Here is a 16,102-nt window from a genome sequence, read left to right on the forward strand (position 1 = left end):
TTAGCCCGTTCTGTTTGCCCGTTAGTCTGGGGATGGTAACCAGATGACAAGCTTACGTTGGCTCCAAGGGCATGACAGAAAGCCTTCCATACCTGGGAGATGAATTGGGGTCCCCGGTCCGAAATGATGTCCAGAGGTATGCCATGGAGGTCAGCAGTTTCAAGGGCTGAGGGTTGTTTGGGGAGAGCCACAAAATGAACTGCCTTAGAAAATCTCTCCACGATGGTGAGTATTACTGTATTGCGATGTGGGACCATGGGCGACCAGGAACCGGCAAGGGACGGAGGAGACCTGCAGGCAGCTGGTGAGAAGATTTTCCACGCGCACACACAGTGCAGGCAGATACGAAGGCCCTAGTGTCTGTGGTTATGGTAGGCCACCAGAAGTGCCGCTTGAGGAGGGACAGGGTGCGGTTGATTCCGGGGTGGCATGCAAAGCGAGATGTGTGGGCCCAAAGGAGGACATCAGAGCGGACAGAATCAGGTACAAAAAGTCTGTTAGCTGGGCCATTACCTTGGTCTGCTTGAGTCTGCTGAGCTCTACGAACCAGCGATTCGATCTCCCATGTCACCGCAGCCACCATACAGGAAGAGGGAAGGATAGGGTCAGGGCTGGAAGAAATTTCAGGAGAGTACTGCCGTTAGAGGGCATCTGGTTTAATGTTGCGAGAACCTGGACGGTAGGTTAAGGTGAACCGGAACCGACCAAAAAACAGCGCCCACCGGGCTTGACGGGAGTTGAGGCGCTTGGCCGATTGAATGTAGGCGAGGTTCTTGTGATCTGTCCATACGATGAACGGGTGTTCTGCCCCCTCCAGCCAATGCCTCCAACTCCTCCAGGGCGAGCTTGACAGCGAGCAGTTCCCGATTGCCCCAACCCCTGAGTCTGAGGCGTCCACCTCCACAATAAATTGTCGAGAAGGATCCGGATGAATGAGGACCGGTGAAACGTCTCTTCAATTCCCTGAAAGCAGCTCCAGCCTCTGTAGTCCAAGCGAATCGAGTGGATGTGGAAGTCAGCCTTGTGAAGGGTGCAGCTACCTGGCTGTAGTTTCTGATGAAACGGCGGTAGAAGTTGGTGAAACCCAAAAATCGCTGGAGCTCTTTCAACGTAGTAGGTTGAGGCCATTCCTCCACTGCACGTACCTTCGCAGGGTCTGGGAGGGGCGGCGCCATCGGCTTGAAGTGGAGCATGTCATGGAGCAGCACAGAGGGTATCAAGTTTAGTGGTAATCTTGGATACCTCTTCCACAAGGGTCTGAAGGAGTTGTTGGTGATCTCCCAGATGCCGACTTTGGTTGCCGATGACCTCTTTGACCCTTTCCAAGTCTGCTGGGTCCATTCTGGCCAGATCGTTCTGTCACGATTTAACAAGCTGGCGGACCCAAAAGCAGACAAGAGAGGCAGATAAAAAGTCCAAAGGGTTTAATTCAGGCAGACAAGGGAGGAGGGAAAGGCGTTGTCGGCTGGAGTGGAGGTGTCAGGCAGGCGAGGGAAAGGCGTTGTCGGCTGGAGTGGAGGTGTCAGGCAGGCAGTGTTAGAGGAGGTTGGCACTGGAGGCAGAGGAAAACAATGGTGAGTCGAGGAACAAGCTACCAGGAGCAAAGGCACAAACAAAAGATCAACAAGATCGTCAAAATGCTGCGAGAACTGTCGAGAAGCGTTACCACTTGGAGAGCTGTGAAAAGATCTGGCAGCGTCGTGTGAGGAGGTCAGGGCTTTTGTGGAGTGAAGGTGATTAGCCGATGACAGGCAGGTGAATGGGCTGATCAGCGCCAGGTGTGCCAGACTGGAAAGCCACGAACCCAAACTCCACCCACACATGACCACACCCAGACAGACGACACAGACACACAAGACACTGCAGGGATTGTGACACAAAGCCCTTTTTGATGCATCTTTTCAACAATGTGTAGTGAAAGTAGTTTGTTTGCATTTAAACATACAATATGTCCTGATTCTTTTTTTTACATCAAACGATGCTGACATTTTAATTTAAAAAAACTGTTAGCGAGTGTGTTTAAAATTTCAGTATATAGAAATTCATTTTAAGAAAATTCAGTGTAAAAAAAATGGTGCTGAAAATCTTCAGTGCAGAAAAAATTACTCTTTCAAAACACAAGATGCATTTCTGGTAAATTAAGACTGAAGCAATCCATCCTGTCTCAGAAGTAGCCAATGAGGTGTCAAGTTTGCAGTCACGTGAGACGGATCCTACAAAGAAGCAGTTAATGCAGCACAACATGAGACCAGGCTGTGTAATCTACTGTATGTGCTTGGATCCTTTTTATGAACAATTCAAAAGGGGAACTGCACTTTTTTTTTCAATTTGCCTATTGTTCACAATATTTCACTGAGAAACAAAAAGACCATTTTTAATTTTTTGGGATTCTTATTTGTAATATTCAGCTAGTTTTTGGTGGCTAGCAATGCTGCTAATGGGAGCAATCCTTTCTGTCTCTACAATACTTTAAAAATGCATCCAAAAACCTCCAACAATATTAAATGTACGGGCTGTAACCTAATAATAACCAAACTGTAGCAACATTGTTATTGTAAGAGCGAACACTGAGGAACTCTTTTTCTAGCATTGTAATACATCGTCTTGCAACAGCATGCTACGGTGTTAGCCGTAAGGTTGCTACGGCAACAGGGAAGCTAGTTTCTGCGTCAGCAGCTGAATGGCTTTTGACTTTGTAATACACAACACAATGCGATCGGACACCAATCTGTACTGACTGAAAAACATGAACAACCATATTACAGTATCTGTAAAGTATTATTTCATGTTTTGTTCGTACACAGCCAGATCGACAGTGTAGTAATAACACGCATTCCGGTTTCGTTTGGGTAAGCAATCAATTTATGTCAGCATAGCTTGGCTCCGAGTTCCACACGTACAGCGTCAAGACACGCCAACCTCACTCTCTCCGCTTCTGTCTGCTCCAACAATTCAGCTTCTGTTCATGCTCGCTTCTATAAGCAGCAGTTCATCCTACAGTGAATCCTCATTTGTCCAAAAATAGTCGTCTTCGTTGTCTGTTACAGAGTCTGCCATGATTAGAACACACACTCGTGTTTGTTTCCGGAAGTAGGAAGTGTGTTGCTATGGAAACGGAAATAAATGTGCTGAGGAAATCATTTCCAGTGTTCCTCAAAATGACCAAAATACAGTACATATTGTACATTTTACATATTGTCTCTTACTACATTATACATATACGTTTAGCGTGTACGTAACAGGTTGATGGAGGGTTTGGAAGTTGTTTTAGAGGATTTTGAAGGCTACAACGGTGACTCCCATTAGCCGCATCTTCCAAGCTTTTTCTTTATTCATCTTTAAAATCCTGAAAAAAAGATGTGTTTTTGTCTGTCATAATGACTTTGAACGATAGGCAACATTCCAAAAAAGTGCAGCTCCCTTTTTAAAACAGTAGAGGTTGCTGTGCATTAGTGGAAAAAAATTCCAAGTTTCCACAAAAAAGGATAAACGTAGATTACAAGATGGTACAAAAACGTAATCAATAATGAATAATATTGAAAAAATTATAACATACCCTCTATAAGAGTTTTTATTTTATTTTATTTTTTTACTGAATAACACACGCAGAATGTACATGAAAATACTGAATGTGGGATTTACAATATTAACTATTAACAATTAAACACTGAATATTGAGAATATTTGAACATTGCTCCCCTACTTCCCACACCATTTCTATGATCGACATCTTTTATAATTGAGCAACAACAACAAAGATGCAACAAACACTGCAAAATATAAACGCATAAGGTAAAAAAAAACGTCACATATTTGATATAATCACTTTTCTGCAGAACTTTGTTGCAGAAATCTACCTCCGTCTGACACCTGCGTCTCAGGCTTGGTAATGTGTAAACAAAGCACGCTCCCTTTGTGCCTCGTCTGTGACGTACTTCCTATGGTTACTGCAGTAACCCATATTTTACTCAAAGTTGCAGATTCTAACCATTGGAATCATTTCTATAGTTTGGAAACTTCCAGTGGGCCGTTTTGAAATCTTTAATATGTTGTATGTACCAAGGTAGCACAGGTAACTGCTGTTTTTATTCTGCTTTGCAAGACCTGTGTCACGTGACTTCAAACTTGACACCTCATTGGCTGGTTCTGAGACAGGATCAATTGTTTTAGTCTTAATGTACCTGAAGTGAGTTTTGCCTTTTGAAGCAGCCAATTTTTCTGCACTGAATGTTTCAGCACTGAATATTTTTACACATTTTTTTTATTAACTGAATTTTTAAAGCACTGAATTCAGTTCACAAAACTAAATCACAAAAAATTAAGTTGCATAAATTCAGTGTAAAAAAAAAAGCTTTTGATATAAAGACACAAATTAAACTCCATACATAAGACTCTGTTAAAGCCGTCTACACCACGGGTGTCAAACTCATTTTTAGCTCAGGGGCTGCATGGAGGAACATTTATTCCCACTGGTAAAATCATGGCATAATAACTTACAAATAAAGACAACTTCAAAATAGTTTTCTTTGTCTTACTTTGGCCAAAAAAAGAACAAACATGCTCTGAAAATGTACACATTACAAATAATCCTCTTGGCAAAACACTTCAAGTTGGTTGAAAATTCTGAGAAAAAAATTGGTGCGGTTTCAAAATCACCACCAAGAACGCAATGGACTTAGACTTTGTCTCAGTGTATTTACCAAGCCATTAAACTTTAAGCACTTCCTGTTCAGCATTGTCATTTGGCAGTTCATTAAAGACGTGTTTGGAAAGGCAACCAAGTGTTTCCTCAAACCACTGCATTGGTGACATCCGCAACTGTCACAAGTTACAACACATTCATTTATCATTATTCAAATGTTACAATTATAATAAAAACAAAGCAATTATAAAAATGACAGCCCTTTGAGACACTTGTGATTTAGGGCTATATAAATAAACATTGATTGATTGATTGACATCACAGCCAAAATCAAGGTAACATAACTACAAACTTAACCAATGTGAACATGGCAGATTTAAGCATAAAATAAACAAACAACAAGTGTAGAAACACACAGTTTTACAATGGAATTCAGGGTGCACATTGTGCCGTCAACCAATTGCAAGCACTGCACGGAGGAACTCTAACTACTACAAAAATGATGGCCATGTTGACTTAGGTTTTTGCTTGTTACCGTTTGGTTATTTTATCCGGTTGAGTGGATAATTTACAATGAAAGAAGGCATTGTGCGTCGATACTGCATTAGTGTGCCGCCATCTGTTGCCAGCCACAACATGAGTGGCTGATTGCTTGCACCTGGACTGATTGGAGTAGCGGCAGCCAATCCAGAGGGCACTTACAGTCAGCTGACACGTCATCTTTAAACACTGTCATGTGTGACGTCGGTTACACTTGAATTGGAAACATTTATAACAGCATTGTCTTTCATTAAAAAAATTGCAGCTCATTTTTATACTTATCAAACTCATCTTTCGGGCCACGGGCCAGATTAAACCTGTTTGGCTCACAGTTCTTTTGACATCCTTGGTCTACACGCACACTCTGAGTTTTGAAACTCTTCACCCTGGCCAGCATTTTGGAAAGTGTGCGTTTTTAAGGACAAAAGTATGTTTTTGCGTGTGGACAAGAGGCCAAAACGCATAAAAAATAAATAATAATTAGATTATTTTTTGGGAATTTTGACCATCGTTCACAATCATTATGAGAGACAAGAGGACAAAGTGTTTTTTTTTTTGCAGTCTAAAAATCGTCTCGTTCTCAGTAGCGAGCAATGCAGCTAATAGGAGCAAACAATTCTACCTCTAAATCACTTTAAAATGCATTCAAAACCATCAACAATACTTTAATTACGTTCCCTAACCTGTATAATAACCAAACTGTAGCGATATTGTAAGAGCGAACACTGAGGAACTCTCTTTCTAGCGTAGTGACACATCGACATGCTTCGGTATTAGCCGTAAAAGCGAAACTTTGGCGAGAGATAAGCTTCTACGACAACACGAAACGTGAGTTTTGTAATGCACAACACAATGCGATAAGACACCAATTTGTACTGACTGAAAAACATGAACAAACATATTATAGTATCTGTAAAGTATTAGCCCACATTTCATGTTTTGTTTGTACACAGCTAGTCAGACAGCTGCGTGTATCATAATCAATATAAAGTGTGACTCACTCGATGGACAGTCGTCTCTTTGGTCCAGCTGGCCGGGGACGTTTTTTCAGTTTTTTTGAGTAGGCGCGCCATTTATGTCGAAATAGCTTGTCTCCAAATTCCACATTTGCAGCTTCGAGTCGCTTTCATCTCACTCTATCGCCTTTTGTCAGCTCCATCGTTTCACCCTCTTCTTCTTGCTTGCTTCTAGAAGCAGCAGTTCATACTCTGTTACTTCAGCTTCAAAAAGATAAGGTTGTGAATCCTCATTTGTCCAAAAATAGTCATCTTCATTGTCTGTTACCAAGTATGCCAAGATTAGAACACACACAAGCGTTTTGTTTCCTGAAGTACACATTTGTTGCCTGAGGTCAGACGTGCACTGCTATGGAAACGAAAGTCAATGCACATTAATTAAAATGACCAAAATACAGTAAATATTGAACATATTACATATTGTTATGAAGGTGTCTGTTACTACATTCTATACAGACGTGCAGTGTGTATACAAAACATTGATAGAGGATTTTGAAGTTGTTTTAGAGGGCTTTGAAGGCTACAACGATGACTCCCATTAGCCGCATCTTCCAAGTGTTTATCATCTTTAAAATCCTAATTTAAATCATAATGATTTTGAACAATAGGCAACATTCCAAAAAAGTGCAGTTCCCCTTTAAAGTATCTGTGTTCATGTGAACATGACCTTCATTGTAAAACATCTTGAAAGTGCAGCCTGTATTGCAATGCAATTACTGTACTACAACAGCTGATCCCTAACCCGCATTTTATTTGTCTTCCGCAGGTGCAGTAACCTCACTTATCCATTAAATCTCCCACAAGTGAGCATCGTGTTCATTTTTGTGAACGAAGCCTTGTCTGTTATTCTGAGGTCCATTCACTCTGCCATTAGCAAGACGCCCTCCCAGCTTCTCAAAGAGATCATTCTGGTGGACGACAACAGCAATAATGGTAATCAGCAAGCCTTTTGCAACACTCTGGTTCCTTTTCCTTCCTCTCCCGGAATATTGTTTACATTTCATTCATTTCATTTCATTCATTTCTTTTGAACACAACAAACCAAACATACTCTCCATCTACATATGAATAGAAGTAGGAAGAGGCAAACGCTTATAATTGCATGCCCCATAACTTAGATGATCTGATTATTAATCAACAATACAATACATGATCATTTGATACATGACATTATTCAGTAGGGATGTGAATCTTAAAACAACTCATGATTCGATTGGATTCAATTCTTGGAGTGGTGATTCGATTCGGAATCGATTCTCGATTCAACGCGGTGCTTATTACTAACCCTAGCCCTAACCCTAACCCTTATGTGTTTCCCTAGTGTCCAAATAACTCTAAATTAAGTTTTTGTTACTTTAATAAGCAACTAACTAATGGTGAATATGTTCCCCATTCTAAAGTGTTACCTAATATTTTATTAAATTGAATAAAGTTAGTGCTTTGTTCATTTTATTCATGAGTCATGTGCGCATGAGTCGATATACAAACCCCGTTTCCATATGAGTTGGGAAATTGTGTTAGATGTAAATATAAACGGAATACAATGATTTGCAAATCCTTTTCAACCCATATTCAATTGAATGCACTACAAAGACAAGATATTTGATGTTCAAACTCATAAACTTTATTTTTTTTTTGCAAGTAATAATTAACTTAGAATTTCATGGCTGCAACACGTGCCAAAGTAGTTGGGAAAGGGCATGTTCACCACTGTGTTACATGGCCTTTCCTTTCAACAAAACTCAGTAAATGTTTGGGAACTGAGGAGACACATTTTTTAAGCTTCTCAGGTGGAATTCTTTCCCATTCTTGCTTGATGTACAGCTTAAGTTGTTCAACAGTCGGGGGGTCTCCGTTGTGGTATTTTAGGCTTCATAATGCGCCACACATTTTCAATGGGAGACAGGTCTTGACTACAGGCAGGCCAGTCTAGTACCCACACTCTTTTACTATGAAGCCACGTTGATGTAACACGTGGCTTGGCATTGTCTTGCTGAAATAAGCAGGGGCGTCCATGGTAACGTTGCTTGGATGGCAACATATGTTGCTCCAAAACCTGTATGTTACTTTCAGCATTAATGGCGCCTTCACAGATGTGTAAGTTACCCATGTCTTGGGCACTAATGCACCCCCATACCATCACAGATGCTTGCTTTTCAACTTTGCGCCTATAACAATCCGGATGGTTCTTTTCCTCTTTGGTCCGGAGGACACGACGTCCACAGTTTCCAAAAACAATTTGAAATGTGGACTCGTCAGACCACAGAACACTTTTCCACTTTGTATCAGTCCATCTTAGATGAGCTCAGGCCCAGCGAAGCCGATGGCGTTTCTGGGTGTTGTTGATAAACGGTTTTCGCCTTGCATAGGAGAGTTTTAACTTGCACTTACAGATGTAGCGACTAACTGTAGTTACTGACAGTGGGTTTCTGAAGTGTTCCTGAGCCCATGTGGTGATATCCTTTACACACTGATGTCACTTGTTGATGCAGTACAGCCTGAGGGGTCGAAGGTCACGGGTTTAGCTGCTTACGTGCAGTAATTTCTCCAGATTATCTGAACCCTTTGATGATATTACGGACTGTAGATGGTGAAATCCCTAAATTCCTTGCAATAGCTGGTTGAGAAAGGTTTTTCTTAAACTGTTCAACAATTTGCTCACGCATTTGTTGACAAAGTGGTGACCCTCGCCCCATCCTTGTTTGTGAATGACTGAGCATTTCATGGAATGTACTTTTATATCCAATCATGGCACCCACCTGTTCCCAATTTGTCTGTTCACCTGTAGGATGTTCCAAATAAGTGTTTGATGAGCATTCCTCAACTTTATCAGTATTTATTGCCACCTTTCCCAACTTCTTTGTCACGTGTTGCTGGCATCAAATTCTAAAGTTAATGATTATTTGCAAAAAAAAAAGTTTATCAGTTTGAACATCAAATATGTTGTCTTTGTAGCATATTCAACTGAATATGGGTTGAAAATGATTTGCAAATCACTGTATTCCGTTTATATTTACATCTAACACAATGTCCCAACTCATACGGAAACGGGGTTTGTAGACGGCCGCTGCTGCAGTTCGCTCTGTCCATTTCTTTTGTTTTTGTTCTTTGTTCGCTTTGTACTTTTTTATATTTTTACATTTACTCTACATTTACTTTCTATCTAGTCGTGCCCTTCTAAACATGCAGTTTAGAAGTGTTTTGTTCGTCCTACTGACGGTGGGTACACTATTTAAGAGCTCAGACGGACAACAGTTGAGAGGCTCTTTCATCTACACCAGGGAACAGTTGTTAGCGGCACCAGTTATTAGCATCCAGCTAACGGACCCGGCGCTAACTAACCAGATCCCGGAGGAGCTAAAAAGGACTCATGGAGGTGGCTGTCGAGGGAAAGGGAGACGCTCGAGACAGAAGAGGGCTGAAGCGAGGAGGGAGAGAAGGAGATACAAACCATATCTTCCTTCCGTCGTCATGGGTAACGTGCAGTCTCTAGCAAATAAAATGGATGAGTTGTCAGTGCTTGCCGCTAGTCAGAAAGAATATTGTGAGTGTAGCCTAATGTGTTTTACTGAGACGTGGTGGCTACACAACGATGTTCCGGAATAATAACGTCTCTATAAACGGGTTTCAAACGGTGCGCGCTGACCGGGACCGAACCAACAGCAAGCGGAAAGGAGGGGGGCTTGCTTTGTATATTAATAAGAAATATTGTCATCCCGGTCATATCACAATAAAAGAGTGCCACTGTGACCCGAATATAGAGATGTTAGCTGTAGGACTCAGACCATATTATTTGCCCAGGGAGATTCCGCATGTTATCATGATGGCAGTATACATCCCCCCCCCTCTGCTAACGTTGCAGCTGCCAGTGACGTCATCCACAGCTCGATAGCCAGACTCCAAACCAAGCACCCGAAAGGTCTCATCCTCATCTCGGGAGATTTTAACCATGTTACTATGGACAAATCACTACCCAACTTCACTCAGTATGTCAGCTGCCACACCAGAGGAAGTAAGATCCTGGACCTGCTGTACGCAAACATCAAGGATGCGTATAGCTCCATACCACTACCAGAGCTGGGCCGGTCAGACCACAACCTTGTTTACCTCAACCCCTGTTATGTGCCTCTGATCAAAAGACAGCCTGTGACCAAAAAAACAGTGAGAAGGTGGTCAGAAGGGGTCCAAGAGACACTGCAGGGCTGTTTTGAGGTAACTGACTGGCAGGTGCTCATGGAGAGGACATTGACGGGCTCACAGAGTGCATTACAGACTATATCAACCTCTGTGTTGACTCAAATGTCCCATCAAGGACGGTCACCTGCTACCCAAACAACAAGCCGTGGGTGACCAAGGACATCAAAGCCCTACTGAATGAGAAAAAGAGGGCATTCAATGCTGGTAACAGGGAGGAGGTGAAAAGAGTTCAGGGGCTGCTGAAGACCAAACTCAGGAATGGCCAAGGAGAACTACAGGAGGAAGCTGGAAGGGAAGTTGAAGGACAACAACATGAAGGCGGTTTGGAGAGGTATGCAGACCATCACCGGCCTCAAACCGTCAGGGGTTAGGGGGGTGGACGGAGACAAAGAGAGGGCCAATGAGCTAAACCAGTTCTTTAACAGGTTTGACACAGTGGCTCCAACAAGCCCCCCCCCCCCCAAGACATGCCAGCCGGCCCGCTGACAACTTCAGCGAACCAATCCATCTCCACCTCCCCTCCTCACAGCCCCCCAACTCCAATGACTACCTCCCCCCACTTAACACCTCACCCTCAGCTTGATGAACCCCCCCCCATCCCCCAATCACTTGAGACCCCCCCAGTGTGTATGTCTGCAGAACAGGTGAATGCACAGCTAAATAAGCTACAAACAGGCAAGACTGCGGGTCCTGACGGTTTGAGCCCCAGGGTGCTCAAAGCCTGCGCCCCACAGCTGTGTGGTGTGCTCCAGCACATCTTCAACATGAGCCTTAGGCTGCAGAAAGTCCCCACACTGGAAAACCTCATGCGTGGTCCCCATCCCCAAGTGCACGCGACCCAGCACGTTGAAGGACTACAGGCCGGTGGCTCTAACCTCCCATATCATAAAGACCATGGAGAGGTTGGTCCTGGAACAACTCCGCCCTACAGTCAAGCCCCACCTGGACCCACTCCAATTTGCCTACCAGCCTCGACTGGGAGTGAAGGACGCAGTCATGTACCTGCTGAACCGAGCCCACACCCACCTAGACAAGCCTGTTTTTTTACTTCTCCAGTGCTTTCAATACCATACGTCCTGGGCTACTGGGTTTGAAGTTGGAAACGATGCAGGTGGAGGCCCCCTTGGTGTCCTGGGTTGTTGATTACCTGACTGACAGACCGGTCAGCAACACCGGGACCCCACAGGGCACAGTCCTCTCCCCCTTCCTCTTCACCATCTACACCACCGATTTCCACTATCACTCAGAGTCCTGCCACCTTCAGAAGTTTTCTGATGACTCTGCGATAGTGGGGTGTATTGAGGATGGTGATGATGAGGAATACAGGGCACTGGTGGAGGACTTTGTTACATGGTGTGGAAAGAACCACCTCCAGCTTAATGTGATGAAGACCAAGGAGCTGGTTGTGGACCTGGGAAGGAGGAGGAGTACTCTGGCGACCCCTGTTTCCATCAGGGGGGTCGATGTGGACATGGTTGAGGATTATAAATACCTCGGAGTACACATGGACAACAAGCTGAATGGGTCAAAACACGCTGAGGCACTCTACAAGAAGGGACAGAGCCGCATCTACTTCCTCAGGAGATTAGGATCCTTCAACGTCTGTACAAAGATGTTGAAGATGTTCTACGAGTCGGTAGTGGCGGGCGCCTTCTTGTACGCCGTGGCCTGCTGGGGCAGCGGGCTGAGAGCGAGGGACGCAAACAGACTGGACAAGTTGGTAGGCCAGTAACGTGGTGGGAGTGGAGCTAGACTCTCTGGCGGTGGTGTCAGAGAGGAGAAGTCTAGCAAAACTCCTAGCCATTATGGACAACACCTCCCACCCACTACACTCGGACCTTTTGGAGAGAATGAGCACGTCCAGTGGAAGGCTCAGACTCCCAAAATGCAACACAGAACGACACAGGAGGTCCTTCATACCGACAGCCATCAGACTGTATAATGCATATGTTCCTTGACTGCACTTAAAATGTAGAGTATATGTAGAATATATTTATATTATTTATATATTATACATATAATATGTTATACTGTATATATTATATTATTTATTATTATTCTTGTCTATTGTGAGCAAACTGTGGTGCTGAATTTCCCCCAGGGATCAATAAAGTACTTTCTATTCTATTCTTTCTATCTATTTCCTCATCCAATAGATTCCACTGAGTCACATTCTCAACTCATTCAACAACTCCTTGCTAGGCAATTGTGAAACCACAATTTGCTTTACCTTTCCTGTTTGCTCAAATTTTGATAGAAGAGGCTCTCAAATGACTGCTTTTGAAGTTCTTGGTTTTCATGACTTGATTAATGAAAAGACCTTCATCCTCATAGACATAATACCTCAATTTGACCCGCCGCAAGTTAGATGACCCTGCCTCGTGTATATACCCACCACTTACATAGCACAGCTTTGTTAAGAAAAAAATAATGTTGTATGTGATGTTGTGATGTATAGCATCTATTATATTGGGACACGAGTAGAATTAGTGTATAAGTAAAAAAATAGATAAGGTGAACAATAGCTTTTCAAAAACATAGCTCATTAGCAATAAAGCTACAGGCATATTTGTTTTGTATCCACAATAAATCAACACCAAATCAGTACTTTGCAGCAATGTTTACCCACTTTATTTGGCTTGTTAGTTTCCTATCAGAGAAAAGTGATGGTGGTTGAGAGGAAAATTGTTAGCTGTTAGATGTTTAAAATTGTTGGACGCTTTGCAGCCTTGATGGATTGCTGCAGCTTGATTATTTGTATTTTTTGGGATGTGCACATTATGCAACGCACATTTGCTAGACAAGGCGGTGTGGTGTGTTGCCGTGCTCAGGGGTGGGGCCACAGTGTCAAAAAACGACTGGAAATGCCTGAAGAAGTTTGTTGGCAGGTCCGTTGGTCACTCTCCGGGAGCGGACGGCCCTGATGTCATAATACATGTATTTTTAACAGGGTTGTCAAAATTAGGCGATAATAACGGGTTAACTATAACGGCACTAATTGTTTTAACGTGCGATTAACGCACATGCGTCGTGACTCCTTTTTGACCCTCAAGCCATTCTGTTGCGTGGGAAAATGTGGCTGCTTTCACTATATACTGAAGAGCCACAAGCCGAAAAAATAGAAGAAATAATCAATCAATCAATGTTTATTTATATAGCCCTAAATCACAAGTGTCTCAAAGGGCTGTACAAGCCACAACGACATCCTCGGTGTCGAGTGGGTCTGACATAATATTGTGAAAGTCCAACACATCAGCGAAAGTCCAGTCCATGGTGGGGCCAGCGGGAACCATCCCGAGCGGAGACGGGTCAGCAGCGTAGAGATGTCCCCATCTGATGGACAGGCTAGCGGTCCACAATAATAATTATAATGGATTAGATTTTTTATCGCGCTTTTCTATTGTTAGATACTCAAAGCGCTCACAGAGAAGTGGGCACCCATCATTCATTCACACCTGGTGGTGGTAAGCTACATTTGTAATGGACAAAGAAAAGGTACATTATGGAAAGGTCCAAAGTAGAGATGTCCGATAATATCGGACTGCCGATATTATCGGCCGATAAATGCTTTAAAATGTAATATCGGAAATTATAAGTATCCGTTTCAAAAAGTAAAATTTATGACTTTTTAAAACGCCGCTGTACGGAGTGGTACACGAACGTAGGGAGAAGTACAGAGCGCCAATAAACCTTAAAGGCACTGCCTTTGCGTCCTGGCCCAATCATATAATATCTACGGCTTTTCACATACACAAGTGAATGCAAGGCATACTTGGTCAACAGCCATACAGGTCACACTGAGGGTGTCCGTATAATCAACTTTAACAGTGTTACAAATATGCGCCACACTGTGAACCCACACCAAACAAGAATGACAAACACATTTCGGGAGAACATCCGCACCGTAACACAACATAAACACAACAGAACAAATACCCAGAACCCCTTGCAGCACTAACTCTTCCGGGACGCTACAATATACACCCCCCGCTACCCGCTACCCCCCGCCCCCGCCCCCACCTCAACCCCAACCCCCCCTCTAACCCCGCCCACCTCAACCTCCTCATGCTCTCTCAAGGAGAGCATGTCCCAAATTCCAAGCTGCTGTTTTGAGGCATGTTAAAAAAAATAATGCACTTTGTGACTTCAATAATAAATATGGCAGTGCCATGTTGGCATTTTTTTCCATAACTTGAGTTGATTTATTTTGGAAAACCTTGTTACATTGTTTAATGCATCCAGCGGGGACAACAAAATTAGGCATAATAATGTGTTAATTCCACGACTGTATATATCGGTATCGGTTGATATCGGAATCGGTAATTAAGAGTTGGACAATATTGGAATATCGGATATCGGCAAAAAAGCCATTATCGGACATCTCTAGTCCAAAGCCATTGGAAGGTTGTCTCCCGGCAAGACAAGACCATTTTTTTATCCACGATCGCCTAGACGACATTGGAGCAACAGCCTGCTGCCGAGCGTGCATTCAGAGAGGTCGGTCGAGCTTCACTTCCGTGTTGAGGTTAGTTTTTTTTCCTTTTTTTTTTTGAGACAAAGATTATGTATGTATTTAATATTGCTATGGTATATTATTTATTTATCATTTATTTGTTCACTGTTCTGTTACAGCAAACAAGCATATTGAATGAAATTGATATGGTATGAAAAGGGGTAGGATTAAATAAGATCTTCTTCTTCCTACTCGTTTTCAAATGTAATGAAACAACAGGAATTGTGTGATGCATTACATTGTATCGTATGAATGTTCGAAATAAACTGAAACTGAACTGAATCAAACCATTATGCTAACAATCCACATTTTGTGTTATGAGTGTATGAAACTCGTATCTAAACATGGTGTAGCTCCTCCTCTGAATGCAAGTGCTCCTACAGCAGGAATAACATTTCTGTATTTCTAAAATATTCTAAATCTGGCAAGACACCGACACACTGAAGGTAATTTTTTTATTGTTATAAAAGCCTGTTTTGTCTTTTTTTGTGTTGAGTTGTTTTAAAAAGCATAATTATTTTAAAAAAAAACATTTTGTTAACTTGAAAATTAACTTTCTAGGGTATATTTATGAATTATGAAATATTATATCTATTTGAGATTAGACAATGCGATTAATTTGACAGCCCTGTTTTCGGGATCGACCAGTTAAGTCCCAAAGTCACGATCGATGGGTTGGTGAATCCTGGTCTAGCGGATCAGAGGACCTCAATAAACCACTATACTAAATAGAGATGTCCGATAATGGCTTTTTTGCCAAAATCCGATATTACGATATTGTCCAACTCTTAATTACCGATTCCGATATTAACCGATACCGATATATACAGTCGTGGAATTAACACATTATTATGCCTAATTTTCTTGTGATTCCCCGCTGGATGCATTAAACAATGTAACTTTACCATGAATTGATTAACATGGACCCCGACTTAAACAAGTTGAAAAACTTATTCGGGTGTTACCATTTAGTGGTCAATTGTACGGAATATGTACTTTACTGTGCAATCTACTAATACAAGTTTCAATCAGTCAATCAAAGTCAAGGTTTTCCAAAATAAGAGAACAACTTCAACTCCAGTTATAGAAAAAAGTGCCAACATGGCACTGCCATATTTATTATTGAAGTCAGAAAGTGCATTATTTATTTTAACATGCCTCAAAACAGTAGTTTGGAATTTGGGATATGCTCTC

At 42.4% G+C, this 16,102-nt stretch overlaps 1 protein-coding gene across 1 annotated transcript in view; it reads left to right on the plus strand.

The window, feature by feature from the left end:
- Positions 1-16,102, plus strand: part of galnt18b (UDP-N-acetyl-alpha-D-galactosamine:polypeptide N-acetylgalactosaminyltransferase 18b) — a 280,229-nt gene that overhangs the window by 139,691 nt on the left and 124,436 nt on the right. Inside the window, 1 exon segment of the mRNA XM_062028599.1 lies at positions 6,965-7,131. Within this exon segment, the coding sequence (XP_061884583.1) occupies positions 6,965-7,131 (167 nt within the window).

Source organism: Entelurus aequoreus, linkage group LG02, assembly GCF_033978785.1.
Source record: "Entelurus aequoreus isolate RoL-2023_Sb linkage group LG02, RoL_Eaeq_v1.1, whole genome shotgun sequence".
Lineage (NCBI taxonomy): Eukaryota > Metazoa > Chordata > Actinopteri > Syngnathiformes > Syngnathidae > Entelurus > Entelurus aequoreus.